This window comes from Delphinapterus leucas, chromosome 16 (assembly GCF_059928025.1).
Source record: "Delphinapterus leucas isolate spDelLeu-1000000601 "Yukka" chromosome 16, BTC_Dleu_Yukka2, whole genome shotgun sequence".
Classification (NCBI taxonomy): domain Eukaryota; kingdom Metazoa; phylum Chordata; class Mammalia; order Artiodactyla; family Monodontidae; genus Delphinapterus; species Delphinapterus leucas.
Window position 1 is genome coordinate 82,225,630 of NC_143144.1, and position 26,501 is coordinate 82,252,130.

A 26,501-nucleotide genomic window follows, 5' to 3' on the forward strand; every position below is an offset into this window, starting at 1 on the left:
AACCCTTACGTGGGTTTCTTTGCAACCCTTGGGCACTCTGAGGGCCTTGCCACCTCTCTCTCTGCCTCAATTTCACCAGCGTCTCAGTTCTCTGGGGGCCCCTTCCATCGGTACATCACGTTGCTAAGTCATCTGTCCCTGTTCATCACTTCGTAATCCCTCTGAGCCGTGTTGACGGTTCCAGGACATTGCCAGCCTGGTACCATCACTGAGGTTAGAGATTCCAGGGCCTCTCAGAAGGGGACAGCCGCTCAGCCCTCCTAGTATCCCAGGAGAGTGTGTCTCCCTTGCAGACCAAATGGAAAGCACGCTCTCCCTGGGGAGTAAGAAGTAGTTCAGCCAATATTTACAGAGCACGCGTGACTGCCAGTGACTTCCTAAGAACGTTTTATGCATTTTCCACGTAGAATCATTCGAACAAAACCCAAAACTATTCCATAGGTTCTCTTATCATCTTTATTTTCCAGACAAGGAAGTGAAGCAGGTTGTGAACCAGGGTCCCGTGTCTCACAGAGTCGTTCTAACTCGGGCAGTTCAGAGCCCGAGACGTTTAGCTGGGCTGCTTTTAGAACCTTAAATCCTTCCCTGAGCCATCTAAAAGTCAGCTTTCATCGGGTCATCTTGGGACTTCCCTGGCTTCCCTTCCCAGTGGTTAAGACTCCCTGCTTCCCAGGTTTGATCCCTGGTCGAGGAACTAAGATCCCTCATGCCACGTGTAGCAGCCGAAAAGAAAACAAAACCAAAACAAAACATCGGGCCGTCTTTCCTTCAAGCCTCCGCAGTTGAATGACCGGTCTGTTGGCCGTTGATAGAGACAAGTGTTCCTTCTTCAGAAAGGGAAATGCACCCCGGGTGGTGTGGGCCCAGTGGGTGCCCAGCGGCGATGGCAGGGAAGATGCCCCCTCCTCCGAGCCAGCAGAGTTTATCCCTCATCTTGGCTCAGGAGACAGACTCTTCTAGGCAGCACCTTCTGGGGATTGGCTCAACAGGGATGCTACCACTTTGTGAAATGTACATTCCCTCAGTGCTCCCAGGAAGTTAGGGGTGGCTCCCAGCTTGTTGTCCTTGATGAAAGGCTGTCATGGCGAAAGCTGTTTATAATGGAAACCCTAGTAACCAGCACACACAGGACTCGGCCCTAGCCTCTCCCCACCACAGCCCTCCAGAGCCCTGGTTATCCTGTCCTGCCCACCTGTGTGCAGTGCTCACGTGGGGTGAGGCCGGGGTCCAGACCCAGCTCCAGCCGACACCGGTGCCCATTCCTTGCCAAGCTTGTAGCGCATCCTACCCTTAGAGATGCCTGTGGAGAAGAATTGAGTTTAAACCGGAAATCTGCCTGAAAAGAGCTGACGTCTCCTTCACAGTTTGGAGAATAAAACCATTTGATTTGAGCATTCTCCGGTCAGGGCGGGGCCCGTCTCTCTCCCTGGGCCCTTTCCTTGTTGGTGTGAGAGCGTTAAAATCTAAGCTAGAGCGACACCAATACATGCATTCACCACACAGGGCCTTGTCCACCAGAGAAAACGTTTGCTTCCCACATCGTGCTGTGCCTTCTGAAGCTTCAAAGCCAAGGAAAATTAAACACAGCCAGCTGGTGTCACCCCTCCCAGAGGGCCTCTGAATCGGGCTTTTAGAATTCTCTCTGTCACAGCCGTGGCAAGGAGAGACTCCAGATTTTCCCTTTGAAATTGTCTCATGGATCCCCCGAGGGAAAAAGCCCCAAACATTTCAGAAATTGTCTTTGCAGGAGCGTCTCAGCTCCTGTGCAGCCCGAGGGGCCCTCTCCCAGGGGCACAGGTTCAGTGTGTGGCCATGACAGGCCGCGGAGGAGAAGGAATTTCCAGCATCTGTGTTAATCCTGGCCTATGAGGCCGCGTGGCTAAGATAAAACGTGGGTTCACCTGTTTGTTGTATTCACCCTGCCTCTTGCTACACCTTAAACACTTTATCATCCATGTGCAATTTTAATTTCTAAATAGCAAAACCTGCATGAGAAATATTAGGAGATGGTCCTACCCAAATGCTTAAATTTTCTAGTGCCTTAGAAATGTTTTAATTTGTTTCACATTGTGCCATGTACTCATGGCACTAGAGTCCTGGTGCTTGGCACCCAGAGATACAAAGTTCACGGTCTAGGGGGCAGGTAGCTGTGCAAAATTATATGATTGGAGTAGAACGTAAGTGCTCCCCAGGTGCCTTGGCAGCCCGGAGGTGGGCATGTAGGACTCGGCCTGGGTGGCGAAGGTGGCTGAGACGTTCACCAGACTGATTGACTGACCCCCTTGTCAGCAAACAGCCATTCCCAAAAGGGGTCATCGCGTCCTAAGGGGCAGGGCCCACTCTGTAAGCAGAAATGCTCTGCGCTGCTGAAGCATAAGTGAGTGGCCGGGCCTGGAGTGATCGGAACTTGGGGTAAAGGTGCGAGGGACCAGGTGACACGGGGACTAACCCCAGGCGTCTGAGCAAATGGCGGGCTGCTGATTTCCGGCACAGTGGAGCGTAATTCAGGGGGTTATTTTCTTATAGAGGGAAAGGCCGTGGGGTCTGAAAGTGGAGTGATGCCCCCCTGTTTAGTAGCCTCTGGCTGTCCACGTCGGCTCGTCTACTGCTGTAGGGTTTGTGAATCCAACGCAGGGCTTCGGCATGAGCCCCCTCGCGCCCCCGGCACGGCCCTTCCTCTCTGTCGCGGCCTGCACCTCCTCCTGCCTGCCTGGTCCATGGCGCTGTGGCTCAGAACAACAGAAAATCCCAGTATCAGAAGATCTGCCTGTTCGTTCCCTCTTGTTAAGCTTCCCGTCCTCCTGGTGACCTAGGTTGGGGAGATAACGAGGATATTTGTTCCAAAGGCATTCCCCAAAGCACACGGGAGCGACATCAAAGAATGGGCCATATAGTGTGCAGAGCACTGAGGAAGCCAAACCCAAACTGAATACAAGATTTGGCAATGATCCACAAAACAAATAACCTCTAGGAATCAAAGTCCATTTAACTGACTCAAAGAACATTTAACTGACTCACCTTCAGACATCCTTGGCGCTAGTGACTCCTAACAAAGACAGAGAAGGCGACAGAATGCTAACCCTGACCTTCATGAATGTCCCATCCTCCATCCCCCACGCCTTGTACGTTATGGGGGCTCCGGAAGTATGAGTCAAATGTGAAAGAGTTGGCTTTGGATTAGCAGCCAGCTTGACCATTTTAGTTTGTAAGACATCGTGTGTCCTAGCGTTGGGGCAATGGGGCGATGTGACTGCAACTGGTCTTCTGTGTTCAGGACCAGACTGCCTTCTTGAAGAGGAAAGGGGTTCATGAATGGGCCTCCAGCAGCTCTAAGCATAAAATGCCCATTTAAAAATTCCAGCCCGAGAGGGTAAAGCGTGATGGCCAAGCCCAGGTCAGTGGATTTGAACCTAGGTGATTAATGTGGGTTCTTCATGGTACCCTCTCCCCGGTTGGTCCCGGGATGTTTCCCATCCTTTTCTGGTTCGTTTCGTTTTTCCCATAGAAGTCTATCCTCAGCTCACTGCCTCTTCTAAGAGGACAGGTTTCACTACTGGACCAAAATATCACAATGTTTCCAAACACTGGGTTCTGAAACATCAGTGTGTTAATTCATACTGTACACATTACTTTTTAGGGAAACCAAAAGGAAAGAAGTACACAGTGACAAGCCTTGCTTTGCAGCGTGACCTAATCTGAAGCTGGAGTTGAACGTTCCAAATTATAAAAGGAAATTATTTGTGTTTGTGCTAATTTTTTTCCCAAGAGACTCAAATTATTCCAGATAAATTCACTATGTACTAAGAAATAGAAGGGGACCCAAGGAGATGGACTCAACAAGCTGTAACCTGTGCTAAGGTCCTTTTCGAAGAGTTAACTAAGTGTCCCACATGCATTAGCGATGCTGTATTCTTTTTTTTTTTAGCTGAAGTATAGTTGATTTATAACATTGTGTTAGTTTCTGGTGTACAGCAAAGTGATTCAGTTATATATTTTTTCAGATTATTTTCCATTATAGGTTGTTACAAGATAGTGAATATAGCTCCCTGTGCTGTACAGTAAATCATTATTGCTTACTTCTTTTATGTAAAGTACTGTGCATCTGTTAATCCCATACTCCTAATTTATTCCTCCTCCAATCCCTTTCCCCTTTGGTAGCCGTAAGTTTGTTTTCTGAGTCTCTTTCTGTATTATAAATAAATTCATTTGTATTATACTTTAGATTCCACATACAAGTGAAACTATATGGTGTTTGTCTTTCTCTGTCTGACTTACTTCATTCAGTATGACAATCTCTAGGTCCATCCATGTTGCTGCAAATGGCATTATTTCATTCCTTTTTTATGGCTGAGTAATATTCCATTGTAAATATATACCACATCTTCTTTTAGTGATGCTGAATTTTTTTGTGTGCACATATTTATTTTCTTTCTTAAAAAAACCTTTTTAATTTTATTTTTTTATACAGCAGGTTCTCCTGAGTTATCTATTTTATACATATTAGTGTATATATGTCAATCCCAATCTCCCAGTTCATCCCACCACCACCACCACCCCCTCATCCCCCCGCCCAGTGACGCTGAATTTTATTGAACGTGATAAAACTTTATGCAGCGGAGGACACATCAGACCCCCTGTGTCTAGTAAGGCTTATTCCCATCCGTCACATTTGGGGTCCCGTCTCCTCCCACCTCCCCAGAACTTACCAGTCTTTCCCATAAAAATAACAATGTCTCACCCCACCCATCATCTCCCTCCAGCTCCCTCCGTGCCTCTCTCACTGCACACCCACACCCACTCCCGATGCTGGCTGCGGGCCAGCTCTGTCCTGGGCTCCCAGAACCCCTCTATAGGTTTCCCTCCTAGCGTTTTGGCCTCTCCACTGCTCCCTTGTCAGGCTCAGACTCCTCCCTCCACCCATTAAGTGCAAGAGCTCCTCAAGTCTTGGTGTTGGGCCTTCTTATTCTGTTCTCTTTCCTTAAGATAACAGTTTTTAAATTGTGCATCTCAGCCCTTCACTGGGCTGGGATAGCAACTTAATGGGCCACTGTATTAATTTCTTAGAGTCATCTGCCATAATGTAACAACACAGACTAAGTGAAACAACAGAAATTTATTGCCTCACAGCTACAGAGGCCAGAGGTTGAAGCCAAGGCATCAGCAGAGTTGGTTCCTTCTGGAAGCTCAGAGGGAAGACCTTGTCCGTGCCTCTCTCCTATCTTCTGGGGGTGGGTGGCGCCCATCCTTGGTGCTCCGTGGCTGTGGCCCCCATCCCTGGTGCTCCGTGGCCGTGGCTGTATAACTCTCGTCTCTGCCTCCTTCTTCACGTGGCCTTCAGCCTTGTTTGTCTGTGTCTCTAAATGTATCCCTCTCCTTATAATGATGCCAGTTCTTGGATTTAAGGCCCGCCCCATCCAGCATGACCTTATCTTAACAGGATTACATCTTGTAAAGACCCTCTTTAGGGGGTCACATTCACAGGTAGTAGGGGTTAGGGCTTTAACAGATCTCTATGGAGGACACAAGTCAACCCACACGACCCAAGACCACATACATTTTTTTCCCTTTTTTTTTTTTTTTCGGTGAAATAGAATATAAGGAAGCATCAGAGTTGGCTGCAGGTAGTAAAGTTAAGTATTATTTCGTAGAACTTTTGTATACGTACATTTTTATGCACACTGCTTAGTAAAGTATATTTCTTATTGCAAAAGCGTTTTTGAAACTTAAAAAAAATACTTATAAACCTGCCTCTGCAGCCTTGGTTCACAGCACACCCCTCCTCTTGAGGGGAAGGAGTCAGGCAAGCTCCCTGTCCTCCAGTCTCACTGCCTTCTTTGGTCCGTATACTCACCTACCCCCACCCCCCCCGCCACAGGGCCTTTGCACCCGCTGGTCTCTTCCCCTCTCTGTCTGGATTACACCTTTCCTTCTTCAAATCTTGGGTAAATATTACTCTCTAAGAGAGCTTCTCCCACAGCCAACCTGGACCCACTCCTCCAGTTTTTCCTAAAGAACTGTGACCATGGCCTCCAAAAAAACATAAATAATAACCAAAAAAACTACTATATATACATATATGTGTGAGTCTCGTATGATTGTTTAATGCCCATCTCTGCTGCATGCTAATAGTCCCTCAGGTCTGTGGATTGTGTCTCTTTCCCACATTATATTAGTGGCCCCATATTAGCTCTGTGCCTGGCCTTCAGTAAGCATTTAGTAATTCATTAAACAATGAATAATGCTTACAGAACAAATTAATCTAAAAGACCATTGCAACCATGAAGGGGATGCTGTGATGAGGCCCACTCTGAACTTTTAAAGGAAGGACCAGCCTGGCTTCGTTGCTTGTTAGGACAGACGAGGGCACCGTGTCCTCGTTCTCCCAAAGGCCTGGGAGATAGATGAGCATCATGCCGTCATTATCCCAGTACTACACATGGGGAGACCAAGGGTCAGAGTGGTCAGGTAATTTTCCCAGTGTGCTTAGATTTGGTCTCAGGTTGGTCTTACCCCCAGGCTTGGGCTACCTCTGGTGGACATGGGATTTCTGCTTTTGGGGGCAAAGATTCAGGAAAGCAGGTGCTAAGGTAAGGTCTCAGAGACCAGAGTCATGCTATTTTGGGTCAGAGTTACAGGCCTGGATGTGGGATCTGCGATCTACCTGGACTGTCTAAAGGATGCCTCCTGGGAGCTCCCTTGGGCTGGCCATTTGAAGTTGTCCACTCACTTTGTGGGTGGGTACAGGTGACCTGGGTGTGGTGGGGAGTACCGGGTGACTCCGGCTTTGCAGAAACAGGCACGTCATTTCACCCCCAGGAATCTCTGCTTCCTCAGCGGGAAGATAGCTACGGGAACGTCTTCTTCCTCACCTTGTGGTCTTACTGTGAGAATCAAATCAAATGAAACACACCACACATGCACTTTGAGGGGTGAGACACAGTGCTGTGCTGTGACATCGTGGAAGTCTGCCCTCTCTGGTCCTCGAGATGCATGCTGGGGGTGAAGAACAGGAATTCTTTGGGAGTCTGGAGACTTGTGCCATCTCTTCTCCCCTTGCCCTGTGACCATGGCCAAGTCATTTTGCTTCCCCCCCAGGACTAGTTCAGTTCCCTCAACTATAAATCGTTAGTCGTGGACTTAGTAACGATCTCTAAGGCTGCCACCAGCTCTGGAATTCTCTCTCCAGGTAGGAGCATGATCCCAGATACTCTCCATTACTGCTTTTTTCTCCTCCTTGGGGCAAGGATTACAAATGGTGCAGGAATCCCTCTTAAATTCTGGTGACAGCTGTGACTCCATCTGGGGATTACGCTGAGAAGTGTATAGATTTGTCAAAGCTGCCTTCTTATTAAAATGAGAGAAGAGATCAATCTTACTGCTGGAGAGATTCGGTCCTGCCCTTTACCTTCCAGCTCTGTACTCATCTTGTACCAGCCTCGAGCACCTGTGTCTTATTTGACTATTATAATGGCATTTTTAGCACCTTTCTACCAGAGGCTTTACTCTCCTGAGCGACGTGCACTCAGATCTTTGCTAATCCCCCTGTTCTGAAATACTGTGAAGACACATCATTCCCCACGTAGAAGACAGTGAAGCGTCACTGAAAAATGTAACCCAGGCATCCTTGAGCCCCTCACGCTCCGCCGGCAGCAGGGGCAGAGGCGCTGGGCGGAGAGACAGGACGGGGCCGGCTTCCCTCTCCTCACACGCCTCCTGGGGTCCCCGGGTCAAGTCCAGCTCTGGACAGACAGCAGTCACTGTAGGGCCTGAGGCATCCATTGGGTCACTCCTGGTGATCCAAACCCAACCCGTGAGCCCGCTGCTGCCAAGGCTGGCCTGCGCTTTATCTTTCTGAAGTTTGGGGTTTGATTTGAATTATTGTAAGACCCGGGAGAGGAAGTTGAGTCAGGGGCCAGCAAGGCGCAGACGCTGATGGAGATCAGCCTGGCTTTAACCATTCGTATTTTTCAAGAGATACTGTTCTGGGCTGAGAAGGAGTTGCTTGGCAGTTAAGAGTCTTTAAGCTTGAGTTAGTGACAGGCCCACCCCTGGGACAGGCTCTCACCTCCTCTGGGCCTCTGGCGTCCTCACTGTGTTGAGGTCTGAACACCTGGCAGCAGGGGCTGGGGTGTTTACGTTCTCGGGGTCCTCCCTGCGATGCCACACTCCTCACCTCCCCAGACACCTGCTCCCCTGAAAGGCAGCTCATCCCCCTGGACAGCGCGGACCCCTCCAGCCTGAGGAGGAAGCATCTGCAGTGGATGGAGCGTGGCTTTCCTCTCCCCGATCCTATTCTCTTGGTAAATGCCCAGAGGACGGTCTTCCCAGTCATCATGCAGCCACCCACATCCTCTCCAGGCCTGGGTGCTGGGACCCCTCTGTCCTTGCTACAGGAACAAAATGGGGATTGGAAAACGGCTCTGCAAGCCTCAAAAGGGTGCACGCCTCACTGGTGCTCAGATCTTGTGTCCCTGGGGCACTTCTGGGTGCCAGCTAGGCGCAGAAGGGTGACCCGGTCCCTGCTCCCTGTGGCTTGGTGCTGGGAGCATTCCTGGGCAGAGATCCCCTCTCTCTCACTCACCGAATTTACCTGCACCAGCGCTCACCTGGTGTCAGGCTGGACTGGAAGGTAATACATTCACCTCAGAGGACCAGCTTGTCCTCGGAGGAAGGGGTACAACACTGCCCTCTCACTTCAGTTTCTCCACGGGTACAGTGAATGCCCTGGCATCTGTCCGGCTGTGATGCTCCCAAGGTTGAATTCTCCAAAGAGGAGCTGCTGGGTGTGTTCATCTTTCCTGGTTGAGCTTCTCGCAGGGTCTGCTGTCCTTTCCTGCTGTAAGTGACAGACGGGTGCTTAGGGTACCCGAGACTTTGATAAAGGGTAGCAGCCAGCTGGGGCTGTTGATTTACCAGCCGGATCTCTACCTGTGGAGGCACAAGTCGGTCATCTGTAATCAGAGCTTTTCTTCCCACATGAGCTGACATAAGGATGCACAGAGCAGGCGCCACGACACAGCTGCTACACTGTGACACTGTAGGATAATTTTGCAAATTATTATTTGTAATAGAATCAGCCTTTTCCTTAGGCAATAAAGGAAAATGTTACATTGCTCACAAACTAATAAAGGTTTATCTTCTGAAACATCAAATTCTGTTTACTCATGAAACACCCCCCCCCCCCCCCGCTGACCCACTGGGAAGAAAATTAGCATTTATTTTTGCTGGTATGTAAAAACAGGGGAATGTTTGTTGACATCTTTTGGTGTTAAGCCCTTCCTTACATTGAAAATGATAAAGAAAGAGCCAGGAGCTGGGAGCTGTATGGAAGAGGCCTTCCCTGCTCTGATTGTTTAAGACTCCAGGGCTTATTTAATATGTGAGAACTGCTTATTGTGTGCCAGGCTGTAGGATGTCATTTGGTGTCTGGTTCCTGGATGCTTATAACATGCGTGGAAAACAAACTCCCCCTCAAGCCAAGGAGCCGGGTTCTCTTTCTCCTGCCATTAGAGACTGAAGAAAGGAAAATACTTTCATTTCTCTCCACCACCTCCCCCATGTTTCCACAGAGGGGAGGATCTTATGTAATCTGTGGTGATGGGAAAATGAGATCCCTAGCTGGATTCCTCCTCCTTCAGTTCCTTTTGGTGGCAAAAGAAGTTGATGCTTGACACTCTCTTTATTTGTCTCAGGGATGGGAGAGTTTCATTGCACTTAAAAATAATCCAGGTCTGATTTTCAAATGCTCCATAGAGTGACTCAGCGTTTTTCCTGTCCCTGGTTTTCAGGTACGGAGATATGAGGAGACAGATTGGCTTCGAAATCAGGGACATGTGGTACAACCTTGGTGAGTAACTGGGACTTCAGGGCATCACGGTGAACATCATGACTCGGTGGTGGGCGATGCCACTGGCCCTGTTTGTCAGCTTTGGGGCATCTTAAAAACCTGAACAGCTTCTGTCCTTCCGAGAGCAATTGCTACCTTTGCAGTAAATGCTTTCAGTGAATGAGAGACGGGAGACCAAAGTAAAGGGAAGGAAATCTGATTGGTGGAGAAAACAGAAGAGTCAAGAGAGCGCCCTCTTGTGTCAGGTGAGCAGAGCTCTGCCTTGGAACTCTTGCTCCTGGGCAGAACTACCATTCTCTCCGTTTCTCATGAATCAAAGCATGTAGCTCATCCTACTGTTATATAGCCCCTCACTTATTGTATTCAGTTTCACATAATCTACCTTCCAAAGGGTTTATTCTCCAACTCAAAACTAGACCCTGTATTTAGGTATACTGCCACCAGGCGGTGGTAGGCTGAGTACTTGTACAATCAAAACAATAAGGGATATGTGCGTTTAAGATAAGAAATTAACATAGGCATTTATCACTATAAACTTCCCTCTTAGTATGGCTTTTGCTGCATCGCAAAGTTTTGGTATGTTGTCTTTTCATTTTTCATTTGTCTCAAGATAATTTTTGATTTCCTCTTTGACCCATTGATTGTTCAGGAGTGCAGTTTTAAACTTTCAAGTATTTGTGAATTTTCCAATTTTCCTTCTGTTATTCATTTCTAGCTTTATTCTATCATGGCAGGAAAGGATACTTGGTATGATTTCAATTTTCTTAAATTCGTTAACAATTGTTTTGTGACCTAATGTGTGACATATCCTGGAGAATGTTCCTTGTGCACTTGAGAGAAATGTGTTTTCTGCTGCCGTTAGGGGAAATGTTTTGTATATGTCTGTTAGGTCCATTGATGTATAGTGTTGGCTTACTGGTGAAGAAAGATCTCAAACAACCCAGCTTTACAGCTCAAGGAACAACAACAACCAAAAAAGAAAACTAGGCCTAAGCCTAAAGTCAGCAAAAGGAAGGAAATAATAAGGATTAGAGAAGAAATAAACAAAATAGAGGATAGAAAACGTCAATAAAATTAAGAGTTGGGTTTTTGAAAAGATAAACAAAATTGAGAAACCTTTAGCTCAATTACTGAGAAAAAAGGAGAGGAGACTCAAAAAAATAAAATCATAAATGAAAGAGGAAACATTACAACTGATGCCATAGAAATAAAAAGGATCATAAGAGACTACTGTGAACACTTAACGTGCCAGCAGCCTAGAAGAAATAGATACATTCCTAGAAACATACAACCTACTGAGACTGAATTATGAATAAATAGAAAGTCTGAACAGACCAATAATGAGTAAAGAGATTGAATCATCTTACAACAAACAAAAGTCCAGGACAAGATGCCTGCACTGGTGAATACTACCCAACATTTAAAGAAGAATTAATGTCAATCCTTTTCACACTTTTCTAAAACACTGAAGAGCAGGCAACACTTCTAAACTCATTTAATGACATGAGCATTACCATGATGCCAAAGTCAAACACACTACCAAAAAAAAAAAAAAGAAAGAAATCTATAGGCCACCATCTCTGATGAACACAGATGCAAAAATCCTCAACCAAATACTAGCAAACTGAATTCAACAGCACATTAAAAGGGTCATACGCCAGGAACAAGTGGGATTTATCTCTGGGATGCAAAGATGATTCAGCATATGCAAATTAATAAAAGTGATAGACTACATTAATTGAATGAAGGATAATAAGATTATCTCAATAGATATAGAAAAACCATTGGACAAAATTCAAAACCCTTTCATGATAAAAACTCCACAAACTAGGTATAGAAGGAATGTAACTTAACATAGTTAAGGGCATATATTGTCAACTAATATCATACTCAGTGGTAAAAAACTGATAGTTTTTCTCTAAGATTGGAAACAAGACAGGATGCTCACTCTCACCCCTCCTATTCAACATAGTACTGGAAGTCTGGACAGACCAATTAAGTAAGAAAAAGCAATAAAAGGCATCCAGATCAGAAAGGAAGAAGTAAAATTACCTCTCTTTGCAGATGACATGATCTTATATGTAGAGAACCCTAAAGACTCCTCCAAAAAAGTGTTAGAACTAACAAACAAATTCAGAAAAGTTGCAGGATACAAAATCAACATAGAAAAAAAAAAGTTGCATTTCTATACACACTACCTGTAAAAGAAATTAAGAAAACAATCCCATTTTCAGTAGCATAAAAATGAATAAAATATTTAGGAATAAACTTAACCAAGGAGGTGAAAGACTTATACACTGAAAATTACAAAACACTGATGTCAGAAATTTAAAGAGACACAAATAAATGTAAAGACATCTCATGTTCATGGATTGGAAGACTTGATATTGTTATCGCTTTCAAAATTCCAGTGGAATGTTTTACAGACATTGAAAAAATCAATTCTAAAAATCATGTGGAAACACAAAAGACCCTGAATATCCAAAGCAATCCTGAGAAAGAAGAACAAAGATGGAGGCATTATACCTCCTGGTTTCAAAATAAGTTACAAAGCTATAGAAATCAAAACAGTGTGGTACTGGCATAAAGACAGACATATAGACCAGTGAAACAGAAGAGAGAGCTCAGAAATAAGCCCACACATATGCAGTCAACTGATCTTTGACAGGAAACCAAGAATACACAGTGAAGAAAGGAAAGTGACTTTAACAAGTGGTTTGTGAACAACAAATAGTGTTGTTAATACTGGATATCCACCTGCAAAAGAATGAAATTGGACTCTTAAGCCATACACAAAAAGCAACTCATAACACACTAAAGACTTAAATGTAAGACCTGAAACCATAAAATTCCTAGAAGAAACCATAGGAGAAAAGCTTTTTGACCTTGACCTGGGCAATGATTTCTTGGAAATGGCACCAAAAAGACAAGTAGACTACATCAAACTAAAAAGCTTTTGCACAACAAAGGAAGGAAACAATAAAATGAAAAGTAATGGGAGAATATATTTGCAAACCCCATGTCGGATGAGGGATTACTATCCAGAATATATAAGGAACTCCTACAATTCTATAGCAAAAAAACAAATAAACCAATTAAAAAGTGGTCAAAGGACTTGAATAGACATTTCTTCAAAGAAGACAGACGAATGGCCGGTAAGTACATGAAAAGTTGTTTAACATCACTAATCATCAGAGAAATGCAAATCAAAACCACAGTGAGCTATTGCCTCACACCTGTTAGGATGGCTGTTACGAAGAAAATAAATAAAAGATAATCATGGGTTTGCAAGGATGTAGAGAAATTTGAACTCATGTACACAGCTGGTGGGAATGTAAAATGATGCGTATGGAGGTTCCTCAATAAAATAAAAATAGAACTACCCTATGATCCAGCATTCTCACTCCAGGTTATGTATTCTAACAAATTAAAATCAGAATCTGGGTATCTGCACTCCCATGTTCGTTGCAGCATTATTCACAATAACAGAGATATGGAAACAACCTAAATGCCCATCGACAGATGACTGGGTAAAGAAAATGTGGTATATATATGTACAATGAAATATTATTCAGCCTTAAAATAAAAGAAATCCCATTGTATGAAAAAAAAACGGAAGACCCTGAAGACCACTGTTGGATGTGAACTAAGCCAGTCGCAGATGGACAGTTACTGCATGAATCCTCACATATGAGATCTCTGAAGGAGTCAAACTCATTAGAGCAGAGAGCAGAATGGTGGTTGCCAGGGGCAGGGGTGTGCCGAGGGAGCAGTGGGGAGGTGTTGGTCAAAGGAGGAAACGTTGAAGTTTTGCAAGATGCATACATTTGAGAGATCTGCTATACACGTGGTGCCTCAAGTTAATGATCCGGTATTGTACATGTAAAGATGTAAGAAGGTAGATCTCATCTTAAGTTTATTCTTACAATAAGCAAGAAAAAAGTAAAAATGATAAGAAATTAATTCAATTTTATTTATAAGTGAATTAATTAATATAACAAGGAATTTTCTATTAAAATGTTAGCCACTATGACATGTCATTCTGTTGGTTATGTTCCTTATAAAGGAATAAACAACTGATTATAATTTGGTGTCTCCTCACCACCTTTATGTGTCCTCTGTGAACCTGGCCTCTCCTAGTTGAGATGAAGCTCTTCCTGGCACCTGTCCTCAGCTGGTTTTGTGCTGAGGTGCCCTGGGCATCTTTCTTCAGCACCACTCCTGGTCCTGTGCAAGCTTCTGCCTCTGAATTGCCCAGGCTCTCCTTCCTTCTCTCAGATTGGCACACAAATCCTACCTTGGTTTGTTGGGGGGAGGGCTTCCACTCTCCCCATCCCCCAGTGACTTTTCTTCTCTAGAAGGAGGCAGGCCACTGCCCACCTTGCTCTCTAGTCACCCCACTGCATCAGGGTTTTGTTTGTTCCACCAGAGCTGGGGCGCCTTAGCTGTATCCCAATCTGTGTGCTTCTGGAATAGCTTTCTTCGTGGTTGGAAAGGTGCCCTGATGTATCTACATTCCTTGGGCAGAACGAAACGAGGTGACAAAACTAAACACGGTTTTCGATGAAGGCCGTGGCATTGGGCCCCACCGCCTTCCTGATGGCCCTTTGAGCAGACAGGGCCAGGGTTTTGAGGGCCAGCCCTGCTACTTGGCTTAGCGGTCAGCACGTTCACAGAGGCTTCTTTTCAACTGAAGCCAGGTTTCCTCAGAGGCCTTTGACTCCTAATCCTTCTTGAGTGCCCAGAGGTCAGCAGAAGTGTGTGAAGGAAGGCTCTGTCACATCTCTAGGGAATGTTAGGAGAATTTCCAAATATTCTTTGTCTTTCCGTTTATATGAAGGATGGAGTCTTTTTCAAATGGGTCTTCATCCAGAAAAATAAATGTACAACTCTTTGGGGGGGAAATCGATACTCTGTGGATAATACTAAGAACATGGAAATTAAGAAGCTTGGTTTAACATGAGGCGCCTGCTGGGTTCTCCAGGATAAAAATCCAGTGCGAGAGCTCCCAGGTGGAGAGAAGGAGCTGGTGGGGATGACTTCTCTGCCTGTGCTCTCACTGGGAGGAGAATCCACTCCCCCACCTGCTGGGCATCAATCCTGGAGTCAACTGGGGACCCCTTAAGGAAACTCTCCACTGGGACTTTGCTGCAGCAGCTGAAATTCCAGCATCAAAGTACTGGCTCTCGGTGTCAGAGTGCCTGGCTGCATCTCCAACACAGAACCTTCCTGGGACTGTCCCGTCCTTGGTCTTCCTGCCTTCCCTGGGGAGAGAGCAGGCACCCTGGTCTCCGAGGGAAGAGACTGGATATGAGTTCCACTTGAGTGGAACTTCCTGCCAGGCTGCGTGACGCAGTCGGTCTGGGCTTCCCTCACTCAGCTTTCTAGGCTGTAAGGTGCAGAGGCTGGACGGAAGTTTTCAAGAGCCTTCTAACTCTGAAGCTCAATAATGCTTTTTATATATATGGTGCTCAATAATGCTTTTTATATGTATGGTGCTCAATAATGCTTTCTATATATATGGTGCTCAATAATGCTTTTATATGTATGGTGCTCAATAATGCTTTCTATATATATGGTGCTCAATAATGCTTTCTATATATATGGTGCTCAATAATGCTTTCTGTATATATGGCGCTCAATAATGCTTTCTGTATATATGGTGCTCAATAATGCTTTTTATATATATATGGTGATCTCGGTAGTGAAATGCTAAGGCTCCTAGAACTGTTCATGATTCATTTTAATTGATCCTACCCTGACAGGTTCATCTCTCATGTTTCCTGGCAGGTCAGACACTGTGGGACTCCTGCCAGGAAGGTTCTGTCTGTAGCCCCATTCCGAGGGAGGGGCAGGTGAGGGCGGGCAGGAACGTTCAGAGAAATGGCATGGAGGGAGTCATTCTCGGCTGGACAAGTGGGAGCCCAGGGCTCTTCTAGGTGCCGGAGTCCAGTGAGTGATGGGCTGCACCCACTGTGGCCAGGCTTTTCAGCGGGGACCTGATATACCTCTGCATGAGGGCCCTCTGCGGTCATCTTTCACCCCGGCGCTTCCAGAGAGAGTGACAACACCTTCTGAATTGTTCAGTGTCACCTCTAAAGTACAAACTCTGAGCTAGTCTATTTCTCCTAAAAGGACCCTTTTAGGTGTGTTTTCAAGTGCTTCATTCCAAAACGCCTTGGTAGTATTTTTCTCATCATTTAGGATAAGTAGAGAGAGCCACCCTGGTAGATATTCACACTGGCTTTTAACACACTAAAAGGCGTCCTTCTTGTTTGATTAGTAGCTGCTGTCTCAGCTCAGCTCACCCGGGACCCTCCCCTCCTCTCTGACCTTCAACTGAAGGGCCACTTCCTGGCTCAGAGGGAACCTCCAAAAGCGAGCCCAAGCCCAGGCTGGCCTGACACATGGGCGCTCCAGACACTCGGGTTTTCTTTTCTTTCTTTTCTTTTTTCTTCAGAGTGTTTTCAAAGTCATCTCTGGAATCCCTGAGATGGAGCACAGTTTGAAACTGATTCCTCCTCATTTGCTCCGTGTCTACGATTTCAATGCAAGACAGTGGGATGGGCCCAGGGAAGCATGAGCTTCTCTGTGAAGCCACCTCTGGGCCCTCGTGAAGCCTCCAGTGGTCGAGTGGTTGGTTCCCTCGACATCATGTCATTACGTTCTAAATAGTCTGAGTCAAGTGACAGAGACTTTTGGTTTGCAACATAAAGGATACAGTTAAGAGAGCAAATGTCCTGTCTCATCCCTGCCCGTCGCTGATTGGAATGCAGTGATGAAGGCAGCAGGTCTGTGTTTGGCAGCTTTCTACCAGGACCTCTGACTCTGGCATGAGAAGCGGCCAGGAGGTCAAATGTAAACTGTGACTGTGGTCAGTGAAGGGCAGGGATTTGGTAACAGCAAGAAATAATCATTAACCCACGTGATTGGGTTCCTTGCTTACAAAATAATTATGTTTGAAAGTTAAAAAAAAATAATAAACATGTCGGCTGCTCCCAAGATCTGGCCCAGCTTCCCCTCAAAATGGCTAAGGCTAGCTCCGTGGGGTCACCTCCGGCCACCTGGCCCTTTCTTTGCTGCTCTGAATCTCAGGTGTTGGATCCTGCCCTCCAGCGTCATTGCTGAGGATGCCACTCTAGAAATTAACGAGAGCACATCTCAGTTTCCTAAGATGGATACAACCTATTTTCTACACAGCTTTTAAACAACAAAAAAAAATTATTTTCAAATGGGCTCAGGTTTGAGATCATATTGGCAGTCTCCACCAAGAAAATAAAAATAGACGTCAGATATATTTATCCTCTTACAATTAGTCACCTGTCACTGGATCAGGCCCTGAGCCGAATGTGCCGTGAGACCGTCTCCTTCTGAGTCTTCCCAGTCATACGTGTGGTGTGAGCGGCCCAGAACCCACCTCCTTGCACAGCACTGGAACAAGGATCCGGGGTCTGTGTTGCTCAGTTTAATGCAAGTGCAGACACAGTGCTGCCCCATGGGACACAGCAGCATGGTTTTTTTTTTTTCTCCCAAACCTGTCATATTTTGAGTGTGAAAGGAGAAATCAAAGGCAGACTCTCTCCCAAAAAAGGCGGGGGGCGGGGGGGGGGGCAGATGTGCTTATTTACTCAGCTCTTCAGTTATTTATCAAAGCGCACTCGGTGCGGCAGCCTGCAGAGCACCTGAGCTCTCTTTTGCCTTCCTCACCTCGATTTACATTTTGTTTGTTACATACAGCACCCCGGAGCCCGCAGTCTCTCCAGTCTGTCCAGAACAAATGTGCTCGCAGGAAGATCTTTATCTTCCAGGTTCCGTCTGGGACATTTGTCACGCAGGGATTCCCTTCATGGGTATTTTGGAGACTTGGAAAAAATTGTGTGCTTTTCATTAAAACCCACATACAGTGGGGCCTAATCCGTTTGACTGGGTGATGGAAATTTTTGCTCTGTCTACTCTTGTGTATATGGAGATTTTCCTGGGATTAGACGATGTTTAAGGTCCCGGATTTCTGAACACTCATGATTGTCAAGAGATCATCCAGGCACCCAGGGGGAGGCTGTTGATGGGGGAGAAGCCAGCTTCCCTGAGACAGCGCAGTCTGGTTCCCAGGGAAGAAGCTCCGTGTTTTGTCACTAGAAGAAGACTGTCGGTGGGTTTTTAAGGATTGAGGAGTGGTAACCAGGAGTTTGGCCAAGGTGACCAGAGTGATCCGTCGATTCCCATTGTGATCCGATAATTAGTTTGTTCTTCCTTTGTCTCAAAAGGAAAAAAAGAAAGTAAATCCTCTTTTTCTTGAAGCCTGCATTTCAGGAGTCACCTTGATTCCCTTTGATTCCAAACCTGAGTTCATCATTAAATGCTCCAGGGGAAATCCATAATGCAAATGCCAAAAAAAAAAAAAAAAAAGAAAGAAAGAAATAAAAAAGATGAATACTGGAGAATTGTATCCGACGCTTACTTACCTTGAGGACCATTGGTTCTCCGAGGTTAAACCCTGGGGATATCACTGTGGCTGAAGTTCAGTGCTGGCCCCCAGCCAATGTGTCCTGTGTTAATGGGAGGGGTAATAATCAAAACTGAGGAGACCTTCGTTTTTGGAACATATTTTTCCAATCCCTGCATTCGCAACCACTTGTTTCTCTCTTATGCAATCCTCCCAGCCTGGAACAAAGGCTGTCAGTGAGAGACAGAGCCCTCCGTGACGCTGCAGTTGTGGTTGATGAAGAACTCTGTCACCAGCCTCTGTTTTCTGAAACATTGGCTTTGACATTTTTTAGGCATAATACAAGAAAAGTGTCACCTGAGAGACTGGATATAATAGCATTTTTAAGAGAATGCTTTGCATCACTTACGTGCTTTTCAGAAACATTAAGCATTTGGGGAAGCGATGAGAATCGTGTTATATTAGGGCCTTAGTCAAAGTATTATTTAGTAAAGGTTAATAAGATTTTAATTATATTCAGATTCCTTGTTGAATGTTGCATTTTATGTATGTGTCCACCCAATACAAATTTCTGAATACTTTAATTTAGACCACTTACGAGGATTATGTATTTTGTTAAGGGTCTTTATTTATAATAGCCAAATTTGTTTAATGGTTCTCTTTACAGAAATCTGCATTAGCTGAGTTATAAAGAAAATGAAATTATTTAGTGTATCCATTGTATTTCCAGATTGTGTAAAAATGTTAGTAACATTGATTAACTCTGGATAAATTACGAGTGCTAATAACAAAATGTCACAAATAACTCATTCAAGCATTTAATTCTTGTGCATTCTTCTATTATATGTTGGAAACAAAAAGATATAAATTGTAATGGGGTGAAATGAAAATAAATCAGGATTTCTGAAATTAAAGATAAGAAGGCAGGAATTATAAAAGACCACTTCCGTGATGGGACCTGCCTCTAAATTTAATCATATCACCTTACATAAGGTCAACGCCCCCCTTTTTTCAGAAATGAGTTTTCCAGCAGCTCCTTCCCTCTGGCAGCCTTTTATCCCTTCAAGTTCTCTGGAAGTTCACCCACGTCACTCCCAGCCCTCAGGAATTTAGACATAGCAGGGTGTGGAGGCCACTGCTGGGGTGAGGCACAATGGTAGCAAAAAACGAAAAAACGGAGATTTTGAGTTAGCGGTGTCTGAGTCGAAGGCAGAGGCCTCAAGAGGTGTGATACCAAGATTTCCAACAAAATAATTGAAATAGAAAAGAAAAAAATAAAAAGGTTTGGAGCCTGTAAGAACCCTGTCTCTACTTTCTGGGGCACCCAGTTTAGAAGTGTGATACCCCAGTAATGCTAGATGAAATGACAGGCCACTCTCCTCGGCATCTGGGTTATGACGACAGCACACGGAGAAGGGAGTGGTGTGGACAGCCAGCATCGTTTCTATTACCACGAGATGGAGAGGCCTAGTGTCCTGGAAAGATCTCGTGACCGGCAGGCCGGGCACGGGGGACACACCTGATGCTTCAGAATCACAGCATCACCGGGTTCCAGTCCTGCTCTACCATTTCCACTGAACAGCACGCTGGTTTGGGGAAATGCACAGTTTCCTCATCTGTAAAACAGAGTTCAGAAGGGCACCCCCTCTGGGGGAGGATGTTATAATGGGGGCAGGGGTATAGGAGAAATCTCTGTACCTTCTGCTCACTTTTGCTCTAAAAAATAAAGTCTATTAAAAAATAAAGTACGGTCTGGTTTTTAAAAAGAGGAGAGGAATGGTAGCCGTCTCACAAAATTATGTTGAGAATTCAGTGAGACTCTTTCTATGAGGCTTGTCATGTAGTCGCACTTAGTAAGTGTTAGCTAATTTTATAATATTCGTTATTAATCATAGGGGCAGAAGTATGTGCTTAAAACAGCTTTTTGAAAAGTTTTCTCAAAAGTTTTAAGCATATACTATTGTCCTTGCGAATCATAATGAATATTATAATCTTATGCTTTAAAAATCATATCTGGACAAGATAGGTGGGATATAAGATTAATAAAGTAGCTATTTTAATAAGCATTATCCAGTCAAATAGTAAGTCAAAAAAGGCAGAATCCTTTCTATTTTCACAGCTTCACGTCCTGAGGTCTGGTTTTGATTTCTCTGATCAGTCACTCGGAACGTTATAGAGATCCCTCGACGTTATTTACAGTTTCCAAATAGTAAACTCTTTTTGATATGATGTTGCAGACAGAAAGGGCCCAAGAGACCACCTGCCCTAACCTCTTCACTTTATCAACTCTTGTTCATTTTTCATAAAACGAGATGCCAAGGGTCCCGTCTCCCAGCCCTGCTCTTTCCAAAATTGGGTACCCGTTAGCTGCTCAGGCCCCGATGTGTGTGATGTAATTGTCTGTTTGTGAAATGGCATTTGTCGTCGGTAACAGACAAGTCATGACTGCAGGCCTTATATTGGGTAGATTTTTTTTTAACAGCTTCACTTACACTATTTGGAATACAGTTCACTTCTTATACTAAAGACTGGGCACACTCAAAATTGTTGCCTGTAGGTCAAAAATGGATACATATTCCCAAGATCCTAGCATTCAAAATCACAATGGTCTGTGTAGTTTTGTTTCTGTCCATTGAAGCTCATTTCAGAATCCTTTATTTAAAACATTTCTGAATAATGCACTTCTTTATTCAAGGTCAACACAAGATAAAGTTCATTCCAGAAATGGTCGGCCCAATATTAGAAATGACACTGATTCCTGAGACAGAGCTTCGCAAAGCCACCATCCCCATCTTCTTTGACATGATGCAGTGTGAATTCCATTCCACCCGAAGCTTCCAGATGGTAAGGACGTGGGTGTGCAGTAAGTGGCTTGGAGAGAAAAGGGGGACAAGCCTGAGTACCTTGAGACTTATAGATGGTTCTCCGGTTACACATGCTGAATATGGAAAACCTAATTCCCTACAGCTTAAGAGAGAAAACTCCTGGACTTTCCTTGTGGAAGAAGCCTGTCGTTCTCAGGGAGGATCTCACTCTCATCTTCGCAGAACGTTGTTCTCCAGTTTTAGCTTTTACTTACTTTTAAGTGGATTTACTGACACATTAAATCTGGGTAAAACTCTCTCCGGCCCTCCTTTGTACGTGCACTGGAGCTTTTGATCAGATGTTACTGTATTCTGTCAGACTGGCTGCTGCTTACTGAGTTAATTATTTTTAAGTGTAAAGTCTTTGCCTTTATTTTAAGTGTGTGCCTTGGTCTTTTTACCTGTGCAATGGAACTGATGAAAATTCCATAAAGAAAGTGTATGTAAAGTGCTAGAAACATCCTGTATCAACATGAAGAACAAAATCTGAATAATTGATATGTGAAAAGGAGCAAGATCTCCTTCCCTGGATAAGTATGGTGTTTATGGATTCCTGGGTGGGTACGCACAAGCCCGCACACAGGCACGTACAATGGATTTCTCCTTTGTGTACTGATGCCTTGCAGGAGGCAAGAGAAAAAGCCAGAGATAGGAGGTCCTCTAAATTGAAAACTACCTCTGTTAAAATATTATAGTGAATCAGGGGAGTTAATGTACTATGCATTTTACATAAATTTCTGAGGAATTGAGAGAGAAATTCCTATAGTGAATGGAAATCAAAACTGCGTCAATCAAGGTAACATGAATTTAGTGAGATCTAATATTTCAAGAGTAGGTTTTCCTTCCTCACTTTTGTACTTTCCAGTTTCAGAAACTTTGAATAGTTTATAGCCTTTAATTGGTCATTCTTTGTCATTATTGCATGAAGCTAGTAGCCACGAAGAGCAATTTTACTATTTCCCAGAACAAGAGACAGATACAAAGCCCAAAGAAGCCCCGTCTGTAAGCATGGCATTCAGACGCTGAAGTCTGGGTAGATCCTAAAGCCCTGCTCAGTCAGGAACCACCTGGGTCTTGAGCAAATCACTGACCATCTGTATGTCTCCAGCTCAGAGCTGTAAAATTGGTATGAAATAGAATCTATTCGAAAGAGCTGTTGTAAGATATAGAATCAAACCCATAAAGCCCACCCTTCCTTCCTTCCTTCTTTTCTTTCTTCCTTTTGGGTGAGGAAGATTTCCTTACATTTATTTATTTGTAAAATTAGACTATTTTGAAAGAGCAGCTGGCTTGGTTTGGTCTGTCTGGTTCACCGTCAGCCTTTGTACACGTGAGGTGTCATGTCGTAAACACTGTCCCCTCTTTGTTAACATTGTTCTTCTTGTTTGTCAATATATCAAGGACATTTTCCTCGACTGCAGCGTAGTTACCATGATTTCGAGGATGGTGTAACATTTCATAGAATGAGTGACCTCTTCCTTTCTGATCCATCCCCTTTAGTGGGGCATTTAGGTTGTATTAAACATGTGGCGAACATAATCATGCATGTAGCTTGAATTTCTTTTGAAAGTTTTCCTGTTGTACAGTCTCAAAAATGCAATTGCTGATTCAAAATATTTTGTGTGACTTTTGACATTACTGCCAATTGATCTTATTGCCACAAGATGTGACCCATCCCTACTGCCACCGGCACGAAATCATGGCCCCGTCTCACTGCCAACTCACCAGAACTAGGAACTGTAATTTAAAATGCTCTTCCCTAGGCTGCAAATGCATCAGATGTTTTGAATTTTGTATGAATCAAGCCTCAAAGGAGGACCTTATGGAAAGATGCTATTAAATTAAAGAATCAGGTAAAGGAGAAAAATGTATCTATATAGATAAATGTTACTAGCCCGGGAATATAGGATCAAAAACCTTTAAAACATTATGTCATTTGTGATTCTTTCAAGGAGTCTTTGGGTCAAAATAAGGGCCGTTGGAATTGAGAGTTTGGTTTCTGAATTGTTCTCATCCTCCCATTCATTGTCTCACTCCTGTTTCACCATAGTTTTAAAATGTCTTATAACCGTCTTCTGTGCATGTGCTTCATTTTCTCCAGTTCACAGAGTTCTCAGGTTTATCAGTAAACGGCCCAAAGCAGACAAGAGTCACAGCATTTTTGCCTCCATTCTCAACACTGTGTGCCCAGTAGTGGCTTCAGAATCTGTCCCAACATCATGAGACATCTTTCCAGAAAACCAAATGGTTTAAGTCGTACCATGAAGTAATTACACCCATTTAATTCCACCACCACAGCTTTCTTAGCCTAAAACATGCCTCACTTGGACATGTGTAAATAAAAACACGAACATGAAGACAAAGGTCCACAGAAAAAGAAAACACATTCGGGCTAAGTGTAAAGAGCTGCTCGAGTTTTTTGGTGACGAATCCTTGGCCGTTTGTTCCTTGTGTTGTCATCTGCTTGTACCCTCACAGACAGGAGGTAGGACACCGCGAAGGTAAAAAGCAAGGCAGAAAAATGAAAGCTTGTGAAAAAAAATCTCTCTGCCATATTAATGTGTTCTGGTGAATTGCGAAATGATCACTTTCCTTTTCGCTGGGACATCTCAATTTTTCTACTGACCTATCTCAGCCTCCCGCGGGAGGCCACATGGATGCCACGTGACGTCATCCTTCCCGGCTCTGCTGCTTCCCCATCATCCCTATTTCTGCCTGGCTCCTTGTCATTTGGTTCACGGGTCCAGTCCCACTGGCCTGGCCTTGGCTTGCTCTCTTGGCCTCCATGGTGGGTTGCAGTGACTTGTGGGTTCTTCCTCTGTCTCATAGCCAGTGTCCATCTGCTCCCCTCACCCCCTATCCCAGGGCTCTCCTGGACCACGGCATTTGTCTCTCGACTTGCTGTATCTTTTCTGACTCCTTTCTGTTCTCGGTTCAACTGTCATCCTCCAGCGGCTGCTCTCCTTAAGCACAAGGCACGCCCTCTGTTCCTTGTCGGTGATGTTGGTGAATGTGTGTAGCTGCACGTGCACAGAACAGGAGGGCACAGCCTTCCCTGCCTCCTTCCAGGGAGCTCCTAGGGTGGAGCTGACTGGCCGCTGTTTAATCCGCCACCAGTTCAATTATCTAACCTTATTAGTCACGTGAACAAGGCTTAAATTGGCTCTACCGTCATCGCAGATGTGCAAACCTAATGGAGTTAGGGGAAGATTAAGGTTTTTCATTTTTACAGAACTTCAGTGTTTTGAACATGTGGCGTAGCCTTGCTTTTTTAGAGCTTGCTGTATGTTTCAGAGTGAGGCTGTTCAGATGCTTCTCCCACTGCTTCCCTCCAGTGCATTAGTCCCAGTGGATACATTGTCTTCTCACTTTCCTTGGCATGCGTCCGATCTTCAAGTCATCCCACCCTACCCTACCCCAATCCCAGAGATCCCAGAGTACTGTCCCCCGTCCCCACCCTACCCTACCCCAATCCCAGAGATCCCAGAGTACTGTCCCCCGTCCCCACCCTACCCTACCCCAATCCCAGAGATCCCAGAGTACTGTCCCCCGTCCCCACCCTACCCTACCCCAATCCCAGAGATCCCAGAGTACTGTCCCCCGTCCCCACCCTACCCTACCCCAATCCCAGAGATCCCAGAGTAGCGCGATTAGCCTGAAACTGAGGACCTTGGGAAATCTCGGGGGGTGTTTTGTTTTGTTTTGTTTTGTTCTTTTCCAAAGGAGAGACCTTATGTGTGACGATTTCAGGATCTGCCCAGCTAGCACGGAGAGGTTTGGGGTCATCCTTGTCTTAGGGCCTCTTACATCATCCAGTGGACATGGAGCCACAAGATGAGCCTTAACTAACGCTTCCCCCATCTCACTGAGATCCCTGCCCCCAGATGAGTACCATTCTGAGTCTTAGCCTCTCTGGGTTTTGCTTCAGAGGAAAAGCATGCCTTTAAATTCTCTCCTAGCACCTTTTTAAGGAAATGCTTTGTTACGTCTTCGGAAAATATAGAACTAACAGCTGAGAATTGCAGCAGATGACTATTTGGGCTCTTAGACCATTCACGAAAATGGGATGGAAAAGGCTCCACGGCACAGTAATATTTTCAGTCACGGAGCTATTTTCTGTCATCTTCGTGAGGGTCAGCAAAATGCTGCATAACTTCCAGAAATTCCTATTTAGTTGTAAAAATATTAGAATGTGAGTAGCCTTTGTTCTGCAATGTTCCCGAGTTCCCGTGAATAATCTCTTCCCACCACCCAGGCTGGTACCTTAAGCAAATAATTGAATAACCCAAGTGGATGCAGACAGCTTCCGCCACTTGGTGGCAAAGCCAATATATTTTGAACGGTAATATGAATGTGAATAAGTTTGGTGGTGATTTTATCTTGTTTATTCTTTTTTTTTAAACATCTTTATTGGAGTATAATTGCTTTACAATGGTGTGTTAGTTTCTGCTTTATAACAAAGTGAATCAGCTGTACATATACATACATCCCCATATCTTATCTTGTTTATTCTTCAGTTCATTAGGATTTTGTTGATTGGTTTGTTTTTGCTTTCATTTAAAAAATAATACTTGATTCTGTCATTTTGGATGATTAGAGGGGAAATATGGCCCAAAAATTAGGCTTTTATTTCACTGAACCCCAGACCCAAAAGTGGTCCAAGAGGTCATGGAAAATAATACCCTGGACTCAGAGTTCTGATGACATTGAATCCTATTAGCTCTCCAGCAAAGAGATGCCTAGACTCCCATAATCTCTAACCAACAGGACTTACTGTGCAGACTTGTTCCTGGAGTCCACTGTCAGTTAATACAGCCCTAAAGTCAATCCTCGGTCTGGGTTGTATAGCAGTGGGGCACAGCTACACCTGTCCAAGGTGTTGCCAGGTGTAGCAGCCAGTTCCCCTGCCAGGCTGCTGCAGGTCTAGGGCTTGGGACCTCTAGGCTCCTGAGTATTTCACAAAAGCTTCAAGGTCACTGAGCTGCCCGCTTGTTAGACGTAGAAGGATGTGGGGATTTTAGAATATGGGATATGGAGTGCCAGAGATTAATTAAGTGTGTAATTAAGTTTACAGAGTGGTTAAGCAAGAGGAATGCAATATACATCAAAATATTAGTGTGTCTGAGCACAAGGATTAAAGGCTGAGTGATAGATTTGGGGGGATCAGTTACATTTCGGGTGTCAGCATATGAGCCCGGATCCCCACAGGTGTCAGAGAACCAGGCTGCTCTCTGCCAGGCCAGTGCCCTCTTCTTGGCCATGTGATCCACACAGACACAGTTCATTGCCTTTCTCCCCTGCAGCCCCTCCAGTGATGCTAAAGAGAAGGGCATGGTTCTGCAGTGCT

The 26,501-nt window shown here is 44.8% G+C and overlaps 1 protein-coding gene across 1 annotated transcript in view; it reads left to right on the forward strand.

Annotated features, from left to right (window-relative positions):
- DOCK1 (dedicator of cytokinesis 1) overlaps positions 1–26,501 on the forward strand; it is a 527,459-nt gene that overhangs the window by 419,488 nt on the left and 81,470 nt on the right. Inside the window, exons 32-33 of the mRNA XM_089898353.1 lie at positions 9,789–9,847; positions 20,986–21,134. Coding sequence (XP_089754479.1) covers positions 9,789–9,847; positions 20,986–21,134 — 208 coding nt within the window. The remainder of the gene's footprint in view (positions 1–9,788; positions 9,848–20,985; positions 21,135–26,501) is intronic.